The 15,671-nt window shown below is 41.1% G+C and overlaps 1 protein-coding gene across 5 annotated transcripts in view; it reads right to left on the bottom strand.

Moving 5' to 3' along the window:
- The window catches only part of LOC121862344 (pancreatic triacylglycerol lipase-like), a 70,205-nt gene extending 54,865 nt beyond the window's left edge, over window positions 1–15,340 (bottom strand). Inside the window, exons 1-3 of one of the 5 annotated variants that reach the window (XM_042360568.1) lie at window positions 15,270–15,340; window positions 14,457–14,604; window positions 2,111–2,189 (exon numbers count right to left, since the gene is read on the bottom strand). In XM_042360568.1, the coding sequence (XP_042216502.1) occupies window positions 2,111–2,189; window positions 14,457–14,601 (224 nt within the window). In that variant the 5' untranslated portion in view covers window positions 14,602–14,604; window positions 15,270–15,340. The other 4 variants (XM_042360569.1, XM_042360565.1, XM_042360566.1 and 1 more) reach the window with 4 other exon arrangements.
- Between the last annotated feature and the right edge of the window lie 331 nt (window positions 15,341–15,671).

Raw genomic sequence — 15,671 nt, 5'->3', positions numbered from 1 at the left:
AATACAAATTAATGAATAAATAAATAAATAGTGGTACAGTAGAAGTCCAAAAATCCGGACTGCTTGGGGATTGGGTCGGTCCGAATTTTCGGATTTTCCGGATTCTCAGGCAGTACTTTTAAAATTCAAATTTAAGGAGGAATAAAGAGATGAACAGGTACATTTTGATAGTTTATTCATTAGCAAATATAGCATGCTTCATTTATCAAAGTGAGCAGTTTTAATGAAAAAGCTGTGAATTTTAGAATGTTATTCTTTGCCTTTTTTATATCATAAATTGTAGACTTTCCAATGTCGTATGTTTCCATTAGAACAGTATTGCTCACACCACGTTCTAGTTTCTTAATTATTTCAAGTTTGTCACTCAATTTCAACGTGTTCTTCTTTCTCTTCACTCAACGAAGTTTATCTACTTTAGGAGCCATTATTATGGGCTTGTACAGTACTCTGTAAATGGAAAGAGTAGGACTCAAAATGTTGTTATACAGTATTACAATGGTATTCTATTCATAGTGTGCTTGATATAACGCATTCACGGAAATGTAATATTTTTGCTGAAATGACGTACGTATTACAGTGGAAAGTGGGATAAAATCATGACGAAAACAATGACTTTTGCTTTCTTTCGTTCAAAAGATGTTACCATAATCGCTTTTCAAATGGTTTTCAGTTAAAAAACTGTTGTATTACAATAATATTCCCTCCCAATTGACTTGAATAAATACTTGAATGGAAATATACAATATTTTTGTTGAAACTACCCGCGTTTCAGTGTAAAGTGTCGTAATAATAAATGGTAAACAATTTGCCTTCAGCACTCGTGTTTCAGGCATGGCGAGCCTCAGTTTATAGGACCTAGAGCATTTTTACTGAAGGTTTTGTTGTTCCATTACCCTAAAAAACGTGGGTCGAACTATAAATGAGGAATATCATAAATTAACGATTTCTTGGTCAAAAAATCAGGGTCGACCGATAAACGAGGGGGAGGGTTATAGACGAGTATATACGGTATGTTGTCACAGTTTGATTGCTCGTTTTAAAGTGGCGACCACATGGTCGCTTGTTGTCACTGTGCAGCTGTGGCACTCACACATGCGCACACACACACAAAAGCCCGCTAAAAAAAAATATATATATATTTTCGAAAAGTCCGGATTCTCGGGTGGTCCGGATTTCTGGCATCCAGATTTTTGGACTTTTACTGTACTGTCATTATGAGTGTTACCAAGAGAATCCATCATACCAAGTCTCTTATCCTAGAAATTCATTGGTAAAACTTGGAAAAAGATTTACCCCTCCAGATATTGATTTTGTTTTATACCCAATCACACTTTGATACCTTACTGACACTTTGATCTCATTTTACCCTCTATTAATAATGTTTTTCCCCTTCAAACTTTGTCTTTTGTGGGGGTTCTCCCTTCAGCCTTTGCTTTTTTGCTCAACCTTTGTTTTTGGTGTTTTCACTACAACTTTTTTTCCACCAATCTTTGTGGTTAACCTTCAGTTAAATTAAGCTGGGGGTGGAGCAATTTAACAACTAAGGTCTTTATAAGCATAATAATTACAGTAGTACTACACCAATAATTCAAAATTATGAGTTATACTGTACTGCAGGACTCGACTTTCTAATGACACTTTGATATTGTTTTCCCCTTAATGAAACTTTTGATTTCATTCTACAAATACTCTTCTGTTTTATCCCCTTATAACAAGTTAACTGCCTCTCTCCCTAAATACAAGACATGAATTTAAGAACAGCTTTAAATTTAAGGGTTCAAAGTTGGCAAGATTAGACTTTTTGGCTCATGGACACACTATGAATGTCTTCATTTTACATTATTTACAGACACCTACTTTGTAAAAAAAAAAAAAAAAAAAAATTATATATACTGTATATATATATATATATACTGTATATATATATACTATATATATATATATATATATATATATATATATATATATATATATATATATATATATATATATATATATATATATATATACACAGCCTTACGCTAACCAAGTGAGAGGTCATTACGGGAGTCAGTGTTGCATCTCGATTACCATTTATTCTATTGCCCACCTGTGACCCACACAGCCTCACCTAGTCCACAGGTAAAAGTTCTTTACATGTTGGAGTGTGGAGGAGGCATCTTCGCTGCTCACTAGTAAGTTCACCAGATCTGTGGAAAAAATTACTCTTATCATTATGACCATCCTGTTAATACAGTATCATGAAGTTTGTGGTTGTAGGCACTAAGAATGATAGAAGTTGGTGGGACTGTACTGTTTTTCATTGATTTATCACACTTATTTATGGCCTTGACCTAATTTTTCTGATCAATGCCAAAGATAAGATTTCATATCAAATACAAAATATCTAGACAACATCTATAGAAAGATCACAATTACCATGGCGCCAAGACTTGACTGTTACCATATCACAATGCCCATAGCAGCAATGTTCATGGTTTTGTTGAGGTGTTTACTCCAGTGACTAGTAAACACAGTGGTTGTGGCGACCTGCGGTGTAATGGCCAGCATGCTCGCCTCACAAGCGAGTGGACCCGGGTTCGATCCCCGGGCAGGGTGAAACTATGGGCAAGTTTCTTTACGCCATTTGCCTCTGTCTACCCAGCAGTAATTGGGTACCAGGATGTAATCGATTTGCGGATCGTGTTCCGGGGTAATGGTTAGCCAGTGCAGTTGGCGAGTTGTCCGGTCTTCTCGGACTATTCCTTAACACTGGGACATGCAACTCATTAACTCGGAGTGTGGTTGTTGTGTTGGCGACAGCTTCGACACCTTAAACAAATTCACGTCTAGGTGGCCCTTGGGCTGGCCATCCTCGTTATACAAGGGGCAACCATTTTACAGGTACTACAGTGGCTTACGATATGTTCAAGTTTCATGAAAAAGTCATTTATCAATGAAGCTTTATTTGTGCGCCTAAATTTATTTATCATTATTTTCTCGATTTAACGAACTAATTCGAGCCACCCCTTTCCATTAAATCGAGCATGATTTCATTTAATTCTGCACCAAACGCGCCACATCAGATTTGTTTACATCCGCTCAGTCTGTGTCCCGCTGCCACCGCTCGTGTTGTTCACTGCTACCTCTTGATCAACTAACTGCACTGGAGCACCTTACCTTTTGTCTTTATTCAAGACATCTTCAGAGGCAACTGAATTTACAGGGACCGAGAGAGGCTTATATACAATGAGTGACCTTACATAACATCAGGTCAGGTCAACATGGGATCCACTAATCCACACCAGGGTTGCCAGATGAGCGACAAGCTTCATGGCCAACACTTGCGCCATCTCACAACCAAATTGGCCAAACCACTTTTCATTTTTGGCTCAAATTCAGCCAAATCTTTTTGGATGAGAAGCATAAGGCTATTTTAGCAATCCACACAAAATAAAACATTCTCCCTTACAATATCCACTTAAAATGTCATAATAAGACAAATTTTCACTTAGAATTGAGAGCCCAATAATTACATAAACATAATATCTATAATCTAGTGAAGATTTACCTTAATCTGAAATGGTGGTGGAGCATGATAATGGTGGAGGAACTTGACAACACTGGTTGACATAAGCAAGAACATCTAGTCTGTCATCATCCCCTGGTTCTTCCTCCTCATACATGTTTGCAGATTTGAATAGCTCCATCATGTGTGGTGTTACTTTGAAATCTCTACAACATTTTCCTTGGAACTGGAAGTGTGAACGAACTCTAATAATTGCGTCCAACATTTCAGAACCGAGTCGATTTCGTGAATTAGTTTTGACGTTGGTTACCGTGGAAAATATTGTTTCAAGAACAGCATTGCTCGTTGGTGTTTTGAGGTAAGCCATAGCATAGGTCCCTAATTCTTCAAAGGGCCGTTTGCCTGTTGAATTCTTGTATTGCAACACCCCAGACCAGAAAGAGAGAGAATCTGTGGGAATTTTGCCATAAAAAACGGACTTCTCCGCCCAAGACAAATGCAGTATTTTTCTGTACTGCTGCTCAATGGTATCTTCTTTTTCATTTGGAAGGTGAGGCAGTGGAAGGTCTTTGAATGGCACTTGTTCAGTCTGGCTCAATAACTTGCATGGAGCAAATACACTCAAGCCTTTGAAGATCCCCGTCGATGCTGGAAGCCTTCTTTCTACTAGTTTCAAGGCCTTGATTAAAAGACCAGCACATCGTTTTTTTACTTCATCTACCTTGCCTACTGCTTCAGCAGATTGATTCTGTTGGTTTATGAAGGTGTACAACTCGTGCATGAATTTGGCACCATAGTCGACCATGTTTAGTGGCAGTGGCTTTCCATTCCTGTCAAGGATTCTATCTTGCAAACTCTTGTGGTGCAGGACCAACTCACTTACCAGTTCTTCAGGATCAGCATCTGTTGTTTGAAAAAGAGAATAAACTATTTCAAATTCTGTAACGATTGGTGACACAGTGAAAGTACAACAGATTGACTGGATCCTCCAGCATACCCAGTATTTCTCTTGCTTTGTAGTGATAGGAAGTATCTGCCCTTGGAACTGCAACAGCAAAGTAGGCTTTCAGTTCCTCCCAGTTTAAGAGGATATTGTAGATGACTTTTCCTCGAACTAGCCATCGCGTACAAGTGTGTCTCTGAAAGGGAAGAGGAGTGCCTTTTTGTTCTTCCTTAGCATCCATTACCCTAAATCAGGGGTTCCCAACCTGTGGGTCGCGACCCCCCCAGGGGGTTGCGGAGGGTTGGCTGGGGGGTCGTGAAACCTTGGGAGAACTTGGTAGCCTTGGGAGAAGAACTTAGTACATCAGTAGGAACATTACCAAAACTTTCATTTTGCTGATACACCAGTAACCTAGCTCACACAACATAATGTTGTGCCGGTGGAGAAGGCACAACATTGATGACTTAATGATTGTTTTCTCTTTCTTCCCCTTTCCTTCTCAGAAAATTTTGTAAAACTGAAATGGCTGATGGCAGGGGAGTCGTGTGTGTTTCGGGGTTTTGAGAAGGGGGTCACGAGTACAAAAAGGTTGGGAACCACTGCCTAAATAGTTCCTTTAATGCCTCTCTACGGATGACGCTCTTACTGAACAACTTAGGAACTTCCTGCAAGAGGTATCCAAGATTAGTTGGCAGCTTGTCTAAAGACTTTTCAATGCAGAGTGCAAGTAAGTGGCACACACATCTGTTGAGCTGACAGTTTGGTGACTGTTCACTCTCAACCACACTGAGTTATGTTCACCAATCAACGAAGATGCACCAATCACTGCTAAACCCGACACAGTCGACCACTTTAATCCCACCTTCCCCAGGGTGTTGCTCAGTGTCAAGAACATTTCATGACCCGTAGCCCCAACAATGGAGACAAGGACACCAAATTCAGTGACAATTCTCTATCTTGAATCACTATAATACCTCACAATGACACAAATATGCTTGTCTGTGGCCACATCTGTTGCTTCATCAACAAGCACAGAGTACTTCTTGCCCTTTGCATCCTCTTTTAATTCCTCAAACAATGCGGGAGTGATTACTTTGGAGAGCAACTTAAAGCACTTTGTACGATGGAGCTGCAGATTCTCTAGTTCACTTCCTTTACCATTCTTTTTCATCATTTCCCCAAGATGGTCTTCACTTGCTGTTGAACAGTGACAGGATATAGCCACATCGAACTCTAACTCGACACTTTTTTGTTTTCATTGTCCCGTTTCCTTCGGTCAATCATCACAGGCAGCGCCATACACATGGACGATGCAGCTACTCTGCTTAAGTGCCCTTTCGATTTTTTGTGATCTGCCAAATGAGATGCTTTGGGAGCTGTGTGTTCTATAAACTTTGCAATAAGCATTTGCACTTCCATCACGGGCTCTACTAACCCAGACGTTTTTTTCTTCCCATGATTTATTATATTTTCTATCACTGTCGTAGGACCCTTTCCATTTGCTAGTGGACATTTTGAAAACTAGCTCTCAGAATTTCAGAAAGTAACTCGGATGGCTTTGTAAGTTCTGAAGCTTAACCCGTATAACTGGACAAGTTCAGCCTGAACAGCTCAAATAGGAGAACTAACAACTAAGGTCAGTCAGCTCAGTAGGTCATATAATCATGTGATGAGGTGAGGACGCTGATTAGGTGAGGTCATGAAAAGGTGAGGTCACTGAGCCAGTGTTGTTTTTGCGAAATTTGAAAATCTGCTAAACTTGTCTTCAAAATCCACTAGATGAGGAATTAATACGTGTTTTAAAAAATTCGGCCAAATAGTTTGGCCGTGACCATCCATTCTTCCACGGACAGGCGAAGTTATTTTTACGGCCAAAGTAGAGAAATTTGGCCGTGAAAACGGGCAACCCTGATCCACACACCACCTCCACTGCAAACGAAAGAAGAGCTTATAAAAAAAAGGGTGACACAACAACAGGTCAGGTAAAAAACATGAGACCCACTAATCATCTCCCCTACATCCACCTTAAATGAATTCAAAGCAATTTTTAACCTTAGGTCAATTATTCATAAATTAATACCCCCAACACCACACAAACAACATCTAAGAGTTTAAAGCCTTGTGCGAGACACTGAGTTAGAGGGAGAGAGGAGGCAGGGAAGGAGGGAGGTGGGAAGCAAAGAGGAGGGAGGGAGGGAGGGAGGGAGGGAGAGGAGAGGCGAGGGAGACTGGCTGGTGTATGTTTTATCACTGATAATATAAAATATTAAACACTATAGAAAAATATTCTATATAATTTGACATCAAAATTACACTCGTCAAATAATAAGGCAATTTTTTCACCCATACCTCTCCACCGAGAGGCTTACACATGTCCTGTACACGATCTCTTCTCTCATGTAGATCCACAATGGTAACGGAGGCGGAGTCCCCGACTAGGGGTTAGGTTAGATGATTCGTTTTCTCCCCCACCCCAAAAACCCCATTTCCCAGGCTCTCCCCATTATTGTTGAGGGGGGGGGGGGAAGAGGGGAATAGCAATTTATGGTAAAAAGAAGGTCAGATTTGTTTAAAACACGCCAAAATACACTAGAAAAACATTTTGATCAACCCCTAGGGACTCGTGTCTTAAAGTAAAAATTTACCCATATTTTTAATATCCAAACAAAAACCGATGCTTAAGTAAAAATTTACCGACAATAGTCTTGATGATAGCCCGGGGGGAGGGGGGGGGGGGCGGTTCTGGGCAACCAGGAAACCCCCTGGGTGCCCGCCCTGCATCTCCGGCTATTTATATAAGATAGAGCATATAGGCTAATATGTATGTATGCATGAATTTATATATATATATATATATATATATATATATATATATATATATATATATATATGTATGTATGTATGTATGTATGTATGAATATATGCTTGTATGTATATTTTATAGCTTGTTACGAAGCACTGTAAACACGTGCAGTCACCCACAGTGACAATATTATCACCGATCATAACACTAGCTTATTTACATGTATATAAATAGGGCAATAATTGATTTTTAGTTTACATATCGATTACAATCTATTAAATACATATACACTATCATTAGTAGGTGCCATCAGTTATAAACTTCTATCTTATAAGTATTTTATCACGCGAAAATCAGACACTTTATCTTAGTTGAAAGACAGTAAACAACTCGACGGGATCCCGTATTCCCGTCTCCCGCGCAGTGTTGCCAAATGAAAATCTAAGATTTGGCTAGACTAGTCCCCCCAAGCCGCTAGGTTGAGGTCCAAACCAGCTCGATTTATTTTCTTTTGAACTGTTACTCCAAAAAACAAAAACAAAATCGTTTTGAATTATTACGAGATCAATGTATTCGAAAGAGAGAACCCCAAATAACCTTATACTGTATACATAACCCAATTGAAAATTTTTATAATGAAAAAATAATAATTTTCATACACTATTAAAATAAGTTACATACACATATCATTACAGACTGCTAACCAGCCAATTATAAATTATTTTCTGCTTCACTTCGTCATAGTAAATCACTGCTATTCCAAAATACTTGTTAACACTAATATCTCTTGACTCATCTCCTAGTAAACTGTGCAGTTTGTCTCTAATAGCACTGGTTATGTCAGACATGAAATGAAGGTACAGCATATGATATTTTTAATTACACCACTACATTTTGATCTTGGAATTTGTGTCAGAGGTGTAATCTTAGTATCAGCGAAACATTTTTTTAGCGTTAGTCTCTAGATCATGTAGCCACTCCCTTCGGAACTTCTGTGAATATCGAGACTTGGGCATTTTGCTGTGTTAAGCAATAATTGTTCAAATTAATGTCAATCTTTCACTAATAAATTATTGTAAACCCGACTTCCAGCAGGAATGCAAGCAGACTGAGTCGTGAGGGAGGTGTATGGGCAGGGGGAGGCCGGAGGGGAAAGGAAGAACCAAGATTCAAGAACGGTAGACTTCCAAATGGGGAGGGAAAAGGGAAACGGCAAGCAAAACGGTACAATTCATGCGTATAGTTGCAATCAGTTATTCTCTAATCGTATTATTGCCGGCAGTCTTCTGATTTGCCCTGCCATCCCGCTGGACAAGCACTTTACAAATATCTAATCCCGTTTAGGGTTCCCGCTAGACGCTAGATCCATTTTCCTCCCGCTAGATTGAAAGCAAATCCTCGCAGATTTAGCGGAAAAACATAAAATGGCAACACTGCTCCCGCCAATAGCATCAGACTTATGTCATCACGAGCCAATCACAGATCGAGAAGTCTTCTCCAAGTTGCACACCAAGGCGGGAATACTCTCTTGCCTAGGGCGGTAAATTCGAATATTAACGGCGCAAAATATAAACAGCAATAAGATCTAAAAAATTATCGCCAGCCGGAACAGCTCTCTAATATTTCAACTCGCCCGCCAGGAATCTTTATGCTTGTGGCGACTGGATTGGCCATTTTGTGCTAGTCTGAAACCCATTACAGAAAGGGCTTATATTTTTGTAAAGAACTTTGTAGGCCTATTTTTCTAGTGGGCCTGGGGCTACAACCCCATTAGTTGGTTTTAGGCTTAAAAGTTTTTATCATATAAAATTTTACTGACTTAGCAGAATATAACTTGCATTGCTGGAATTCTTGCAAGACGGCAATTAATTTGAGAATAAACATCTCAAAGTTAAACAAGATATTTTTTTTTAGTCCTATACCATAGTGCATTTGAGTACAAAATGGGTACAGTTATATGTTGTTGATATTTTGGCTTTTTCCTGACCACCGGGGTTAGTTATACTTACCCTGACTGATTCATTTCGTTTGGGGTCGATGCTGCTTCATTTTGGACGGGAGCGAACTTTGATCTAGACTGTACAGTACCCGGGGGTTGGGCGTGAACAGCCTGCACTAGACACGGAGGTGCTTTTAAGTGTTCTACCAATTCTGTAGGGAACAGAAACCTGCCTTTCAATTTTCGAAAGATCTAGAAATGTGAGTCGTACACCTACTTCTGTCAATGTTGACTGTTCATTACTTTTACCATCTTCGCCACTGATTGACTCATCAGCAGCTTGGGCGATCGGTCATGTCTCTGTTACACACTGTTGGCAAGTACTGGGCATGCACTGTCACCTGAATGTATCTGAACCTGCTCCAGTGTTGGTCAAGTCTGGTCTTGATACAGCTCACACTCGGTGCCATCACAACATTCTCTGGCAGATTGTTCCAGGAGTTCGGCTTCTTCAATCTTGAGCTGTGACCCCTTGTGAGGGCGGGCGTCTGCCAGCTCCAGGTATGGGCACTTGACCGAGTAGTGCCCTTCGAGATGTTTTCACACTTCAATAAGGTCACCCCTTGCCTGCCTGTAGTATAAGCTAGGCAATTGCAGGCGCTCTAATCTCCCTGGATAGCGGATGTGCCGAAGTGCAGGAACCAGTCTGGTGGCCCTCCTTTAGACATTTTCAATCAGCTGACAGTCCCTAGCATATCTCGGGGACCAGACTGGGCGGCAGTACTCCAGGAGGGGATAGCATCTTACTCTTGACAATTGTTATGAGGGACGGACCGTCTACATATCTGAACGACCCACTTATAAGACCTAATAGTTTAGTTACTTGATTCACCTTCTCACAATAGCCCAAGAACTTCAGTTCATTGTCAACATACACACCTAGGTCCTTTTCGCATTCAGTCTCTATTAATGCAGTTTCTTCGCTCCGTTGAGACAGATGATAGGCTTCCTTACCGTTGTTACGACCAAGATGCAGCCTCTTGGGGCTATTTTACACGATCAGTTACCACGTATGGGGGTCGAGCACGCTTCGGATCAGTGGAAAAGCACGGGGTCGGAGCAGGGTACTGACCACTGCTTAATGGACTGTTTACACGGAACTGCCACACCGTCGTTACCGGTCAGTGTGTGGTAGACTGCGGGGCAAGAGGTTCATGGCTCCCAGACAGACGAGTCGGCGACGGACGGCCGCACTGTTGTGTGTTTTGGCCGCTGGTTGGTACTGAAGAAAAAAACAAGAAAACGGACTGTGTGGGTGAAAAATTGGTTAAGGAACAAATCGTGTGGTACTTATAACCAAATCTTTGCTGAAATGCAGCGTGAGGACACACAGGAAATGCAACGATACATTCGCATGACACCTGAAATGTACAACACACTCTTGGATAAAGTACGTCCACCAGAGTACAGTACCAGGTAGCACCTGTTATGTTAATAATGAGCATGAATCGTCTGTGAATGTAGCGGGGCGATTGGGTCAGTTGCTCAGTGTCTGCCGTGATAGAGGCAGGAATGCTATCAATGACGCCAAGAGAATTCGTGAGGAATACATCCAAGTATATTGTCGATAATGCCACCCTGTTCAAGAATTTAGGTCCAAACATCCAGTACCTTAATTGTGTTAAGCAATCATTTACAAGATTGTTTCGTAGTAGATGTTCCATCATGGCATCTCTTATAATACTCTCAAGCACTTTACATACTATGTTGATCATGCTCACTGTTCTATAATTATTCGTGGAGTAACGATCGCCCTTCTTGAAGATAGGACTCACATATGCCCTTTTCCAATCATCAGGGACCTTTTTGCTCATCCAGAAATTTACAGAACAGGATCTTCAGGGGCTCAGCAAGCTCGTTGCACAACTCAGCACTCTGGGATGCACCATGTCAGGGCCGGGACTCTTATGAACCTTTAGCATTGACAGTTTATTTCTTATACTCTCTTCTGAGAACACAATGTGGGTCAGTGCTGTGACAAACCCTGTCCTCAAACATAGGAAGATTGTTCGCATCCTCTCTTGTGAACACCGAGGGGAAAAAATGTTCAACACCTCCACTTTGTCCTGGTCAGAATCTGCATAACTACCATCTTTAAGCCTCAGGTCCAATGCACCTAATGGCGTTTTTAATTTTGGCGTTGCGTCGCAGTAAAACGCCTTGGGCTTTGATTTGACCTCGCTCGCAATCCGCCTTTGGAACTCTTTTTCAGCCCTTCTACACTCTGACTTTGCTTAGTTCCTTGATCTAGCATACACCCTCCTGTCTTGCTCATCATTTTTCCTGACCCACATCTCGAAATTCTAAGTTTTCTTCTTAACTTTGTCGACCACCACATGGTTCATGTGTAGCGGTCTCCTTGTGTTCCTGGAGGCACTGGGTTTGGTCTTGGGTAAATATTTATCGGTCAAATGGTTCACTTTACTGGCTATAATATTCAGCGTAGTGTCTGCATTTTTATATATTAGTGAGTCAAGCCAGTGGATACCCCTCATCTCCTCCCTCATCCCCTTGTAATCACCCTTGTAATATTTTAACCTTGGCCTGGTTTTTTTATGAACCAAGAAACAGTTAAACCTGAAAGACAACGTTACGTGGTGATTGGTGCCAACCGGGGCTGGGTTTTCCAGCTTGGCCACCGTACCCTCGAGGCTAACTTTACCTTTATCTTGCCAATTTTATGTCGTTTCTTAAAATCCAAGTGTTAAGAATCGGTAAAGTACAACCAGTCGAAATTTTGTAGCCTAAACAAAGGACCCTAGATTCATGCTTAACTGTATACCTGTATACTGTACAAGGTATTATTTCACTTGTTGCTACTATACGAATCTCGGGAATTTTTTAGTTGCAATCGGTAATTTGGACAACTCTAAGACACTTTTCTTCAATGGCATTTCTGGCGTTAATTATGCATAAGCGAGATATTTAACATTTTATTATGTATATTCATACATGACGGTACACACCCAGAACAGCGAACGTCTGTGGAGCCCCCCTGTTCGGTTAGGTTCATGTATAAATGTTTCCTGGTCAGTTTTGAACTAACGGGTTTGTCTTGGATATACATTACTCCGTCCAATATTTCAATTGCTCCTTTATGATTTTCCAAGTTGAATCCACATCCATAATGTTTTTCATGTAAGCCAGTCACCGTGACACTATTTCTTGCCTTTTCCCTCACTCTGTTGTAGTCCCCATTGCAATAATTAAATCTTAAGGGGGGGGGGGGCTACGTTCCGAGATGGCCACCATACCCTCCTTGTTGGTTATGATGAGAACCAGTGGTTTTGGCGAGTCGAATCTTTAATATGTCGGAACAGAAAATTGTCTCAAGAGTTTCTACAAAGAATGGTAGTTATTAAGGTCGTTCAGTATACTAATTTTATTGCTCCAGTCGATAACACCATAATTGAGGTCCCCCATAACAAGGATCTGAAATTCCCATTAGTTCAACAAATTACAATTTGGTGGTCTGTAGATGCAATCTACAATTAGTGTATCTCTTCCCTTCACTTTAAATCTTCAAAACATCCCCCCCTGCACACTCACCTGACAGACTCGAAGGTTCTTTCTAGAATAACCACACCCTTTACATGTTGCCTCGGAGGATGGTAATGAGTCATGGCCATCGATATTAAACTCTCACTCATCCGGATCAATCAGACTATTTTATACAACACTTCCACAAATCCTATTCCCACTATATCAGGTTGACGGATCTTAAGGAATTTTCAACTCCGCTCTCTTATCTTAAGGAAAGTGTTAGTGCTTATGTACAGTACATAACTTTAAAACCAAATTTAGTGCGCGGTAATGGCTCCCAACTTGATAACAAGTCTGAACCCCTTGCGTGAATAGCAGCTACCGAATTGTCGTTATTCACCGTATTATATGGGGTGTGGCCAGATAGAAGTGTTTATATACTGACCGCCTCGGCGACCTGTCTACCTCCTCAGACAACTTTGCACACACAAACAGGTCACGTTTGAAAGTATTTAACTGCCGTACTTAAAACAACATAAGGACAATCTCATCTGATGCAAAGAGGCTCCTGTATAATGCAACACAGGGGCGGGGAGTAGAAGAGGATGTGTGGGGCTTGAAGTGGTAGGAAGGGGAGGAGGAGGGAGGGAAGGAGGGAGCGGTGGAGAGCGAGACAGGTGGAGGTAGCAAGAAAGTGAGTCACTCCTGGAGTGCTCATATTATATATTTTTTTTATTTAGGCTAAGGTTTATGCCTATTTATTTGTACGTTACCTCCACTGTGTTTATGCGTTTGTATATGGATACACAAAAACGTTACCACACCTCTGTCTCTGGTGTGTGTGTGTGTGTGTGTGTGTGTGTGTGTGTAAGTCTGTCAGTGCAGTATATTACGCGCGAATTAAACAGGACAAGGGCCTAATTGTGATTACACTATGATTTTGAAATGTATCAGTATATACATTACCATTTACATCTTGAATGGTCAAGTTCATGAAAGAGGAGAAGAATATTTCAATCCTACTGGAGAACAATATCTAAGGTGCAGTTTGTTTTAAGGTCCCCAAATGTATTCGAAATTGACAGAATTTTATACTGGGCCTCAGGCAACTAAAGTAACTTATTCAATCCATATCTTTGTGAAACATCTGTCTCCTAAATAGTGGAAAATTAATTGACACGAACAATTTATTTTGCCAGAAAAATACAGATACAGTGGATAATAAGAACAATATTGGCATGGGTGAGCCAAGTGAGAGCCAGAAGTCTCTTCGTGGCACCATTTAAATTTTTATCTTGGGCTGTTAGTAATAATGCAAAACCCAGCCAGAACGACCACCACTAGACATAACAGAAAACTATTCCCAACTGATGTGATAGCTTAAACTTTTCAGTCGTATCCCAGATGAGTGCGGGAGTGCCAGGGTGAGTGTGCATGAGTGGTCATGTAGTATGTGTTGAGACGCGTAGGTGTGCGAGTGTAAACATGAGCAGGTAGGTACGAAGGTGCATATAGGAGCTTGGGGTTACGTGAGAGAGAGACTTTTCCTCTACATCTTGAATGATCTTGCAAGTATTGGTGTGGTAGAGAGAAGCAGTATACAAAGGCAGGGTGAAAATGGGATGGAGGAAGTTTACAATGACAGGATGGAGAGAGGGTGGGGCAGCGTATACCGGGTGGTCTGGGAGTATGACTAGTAATATGTATAAGCAGAACTTACTTGGATGGAAGACCAGGGCCAAAAAGACAATAAGGGTGGCGAAGACTGCTCGTGGGGAGAGTGGCCAGCCAGGCTCCATGGCGTCTGCAGGTGACTGAGTTGATGGCTCACTGTTATTGTACTCCTTCCCAGCCGCCTCACTCATGGGCTGCTCATGGGAGATGGGACACTGTAGCTGGGGCGAGCACCACGTCCGGTCCTGACTTTATACCCCGTCACCACACAATGTAACATTTATATGAGTAATCCTACCACGTATGAGTGGGCACTAACGCCTTCACTAAGCTAACCACTTGGCATAACTATCACAAAAAAATCATGTTCGTTTACGATCCTGGTACTCTGCCAACCACTCCTAACCCATGTGAACTTCACCCCTTGTCTCTTGTGTGCATATTGTTCCTAACACAGGTGTTCTCTCCCAAGCCGCACCCACCTAAACTTGCCGTGGCCGCCAAACAGTCTCGACACCATGACAGCAGACCACCACCTAACAGCGGCCACACACAATACCTTTTACCCACATGTTCCGTACACTAACTAAATATAAGAAATAAAAAAAAAATAATCACATACGATGGTCGCAGGTTAAATCAAAACAGAAGACGGATGTTCCTTAATCGTTAGCGTACACACTTCACTGAACTTCTGAGGCCGTTATAAAGCAAATATTACAATCTTAGCATCGCCCAACACCAGTTAACTCTGTTAGTACACAAGACACCTTCCACGAGGACCGAAAACTAATATTATATAGCAAAATATTAGGGAGAACTGCCACGGACCGATTTACAACATGCACTTCCTCCTCACCCTTTAACACTAGTGAGTCAGTGAGTGGAGTCAGTCGGGCCAGCTCTCTCGGTCTCTCCGCAGGCGCACACAGTCACGCGCAGACACACCGCGCACCCCACCTCACTGAATTTGTTCTTTGCCACGGGATGTTTTAAGTAACAATAATAATAATATAATAATAATTGCCATGGGATGTTTTAAGTAATAGTAATAATTATAATAAATTGTATTCAGTAAAGTTATCTTAGATGTTTACAATTGGATAACCATGTTTAGAAACTATGCAGTTACGCGTAGCAATAGTTTCCTTTGTTCCGAGACAGTTGGTAACTTGACCAAGGATAGTAGACAAATCTGACAGGTACTTATTTATAGGATGTTCCTTTGCTTAGGCTTGATCTCTAATCAGTAATAGGATGT

This window comes from Homarus americanus, unplaced genomic scaffold (assembly GCF_018991925.1).
Source record: "Homarus americanus isolate GMGI-L3 unplaced genomic scaffold, GMGI_Hamer_2.0 scaffold31037, whole genome shotgun sequence".
NCBI lineage: Eukaryota > Metazoa > Arthropoda > Malacostraca > Decapoda > Nephropidae > Homarus > Homarus americanus.
The sequence above is the reverse complement of the archived record's forward strand: the minus strand, read 5'-3'. Positions and strand labels throughout refer to the sequence as shown.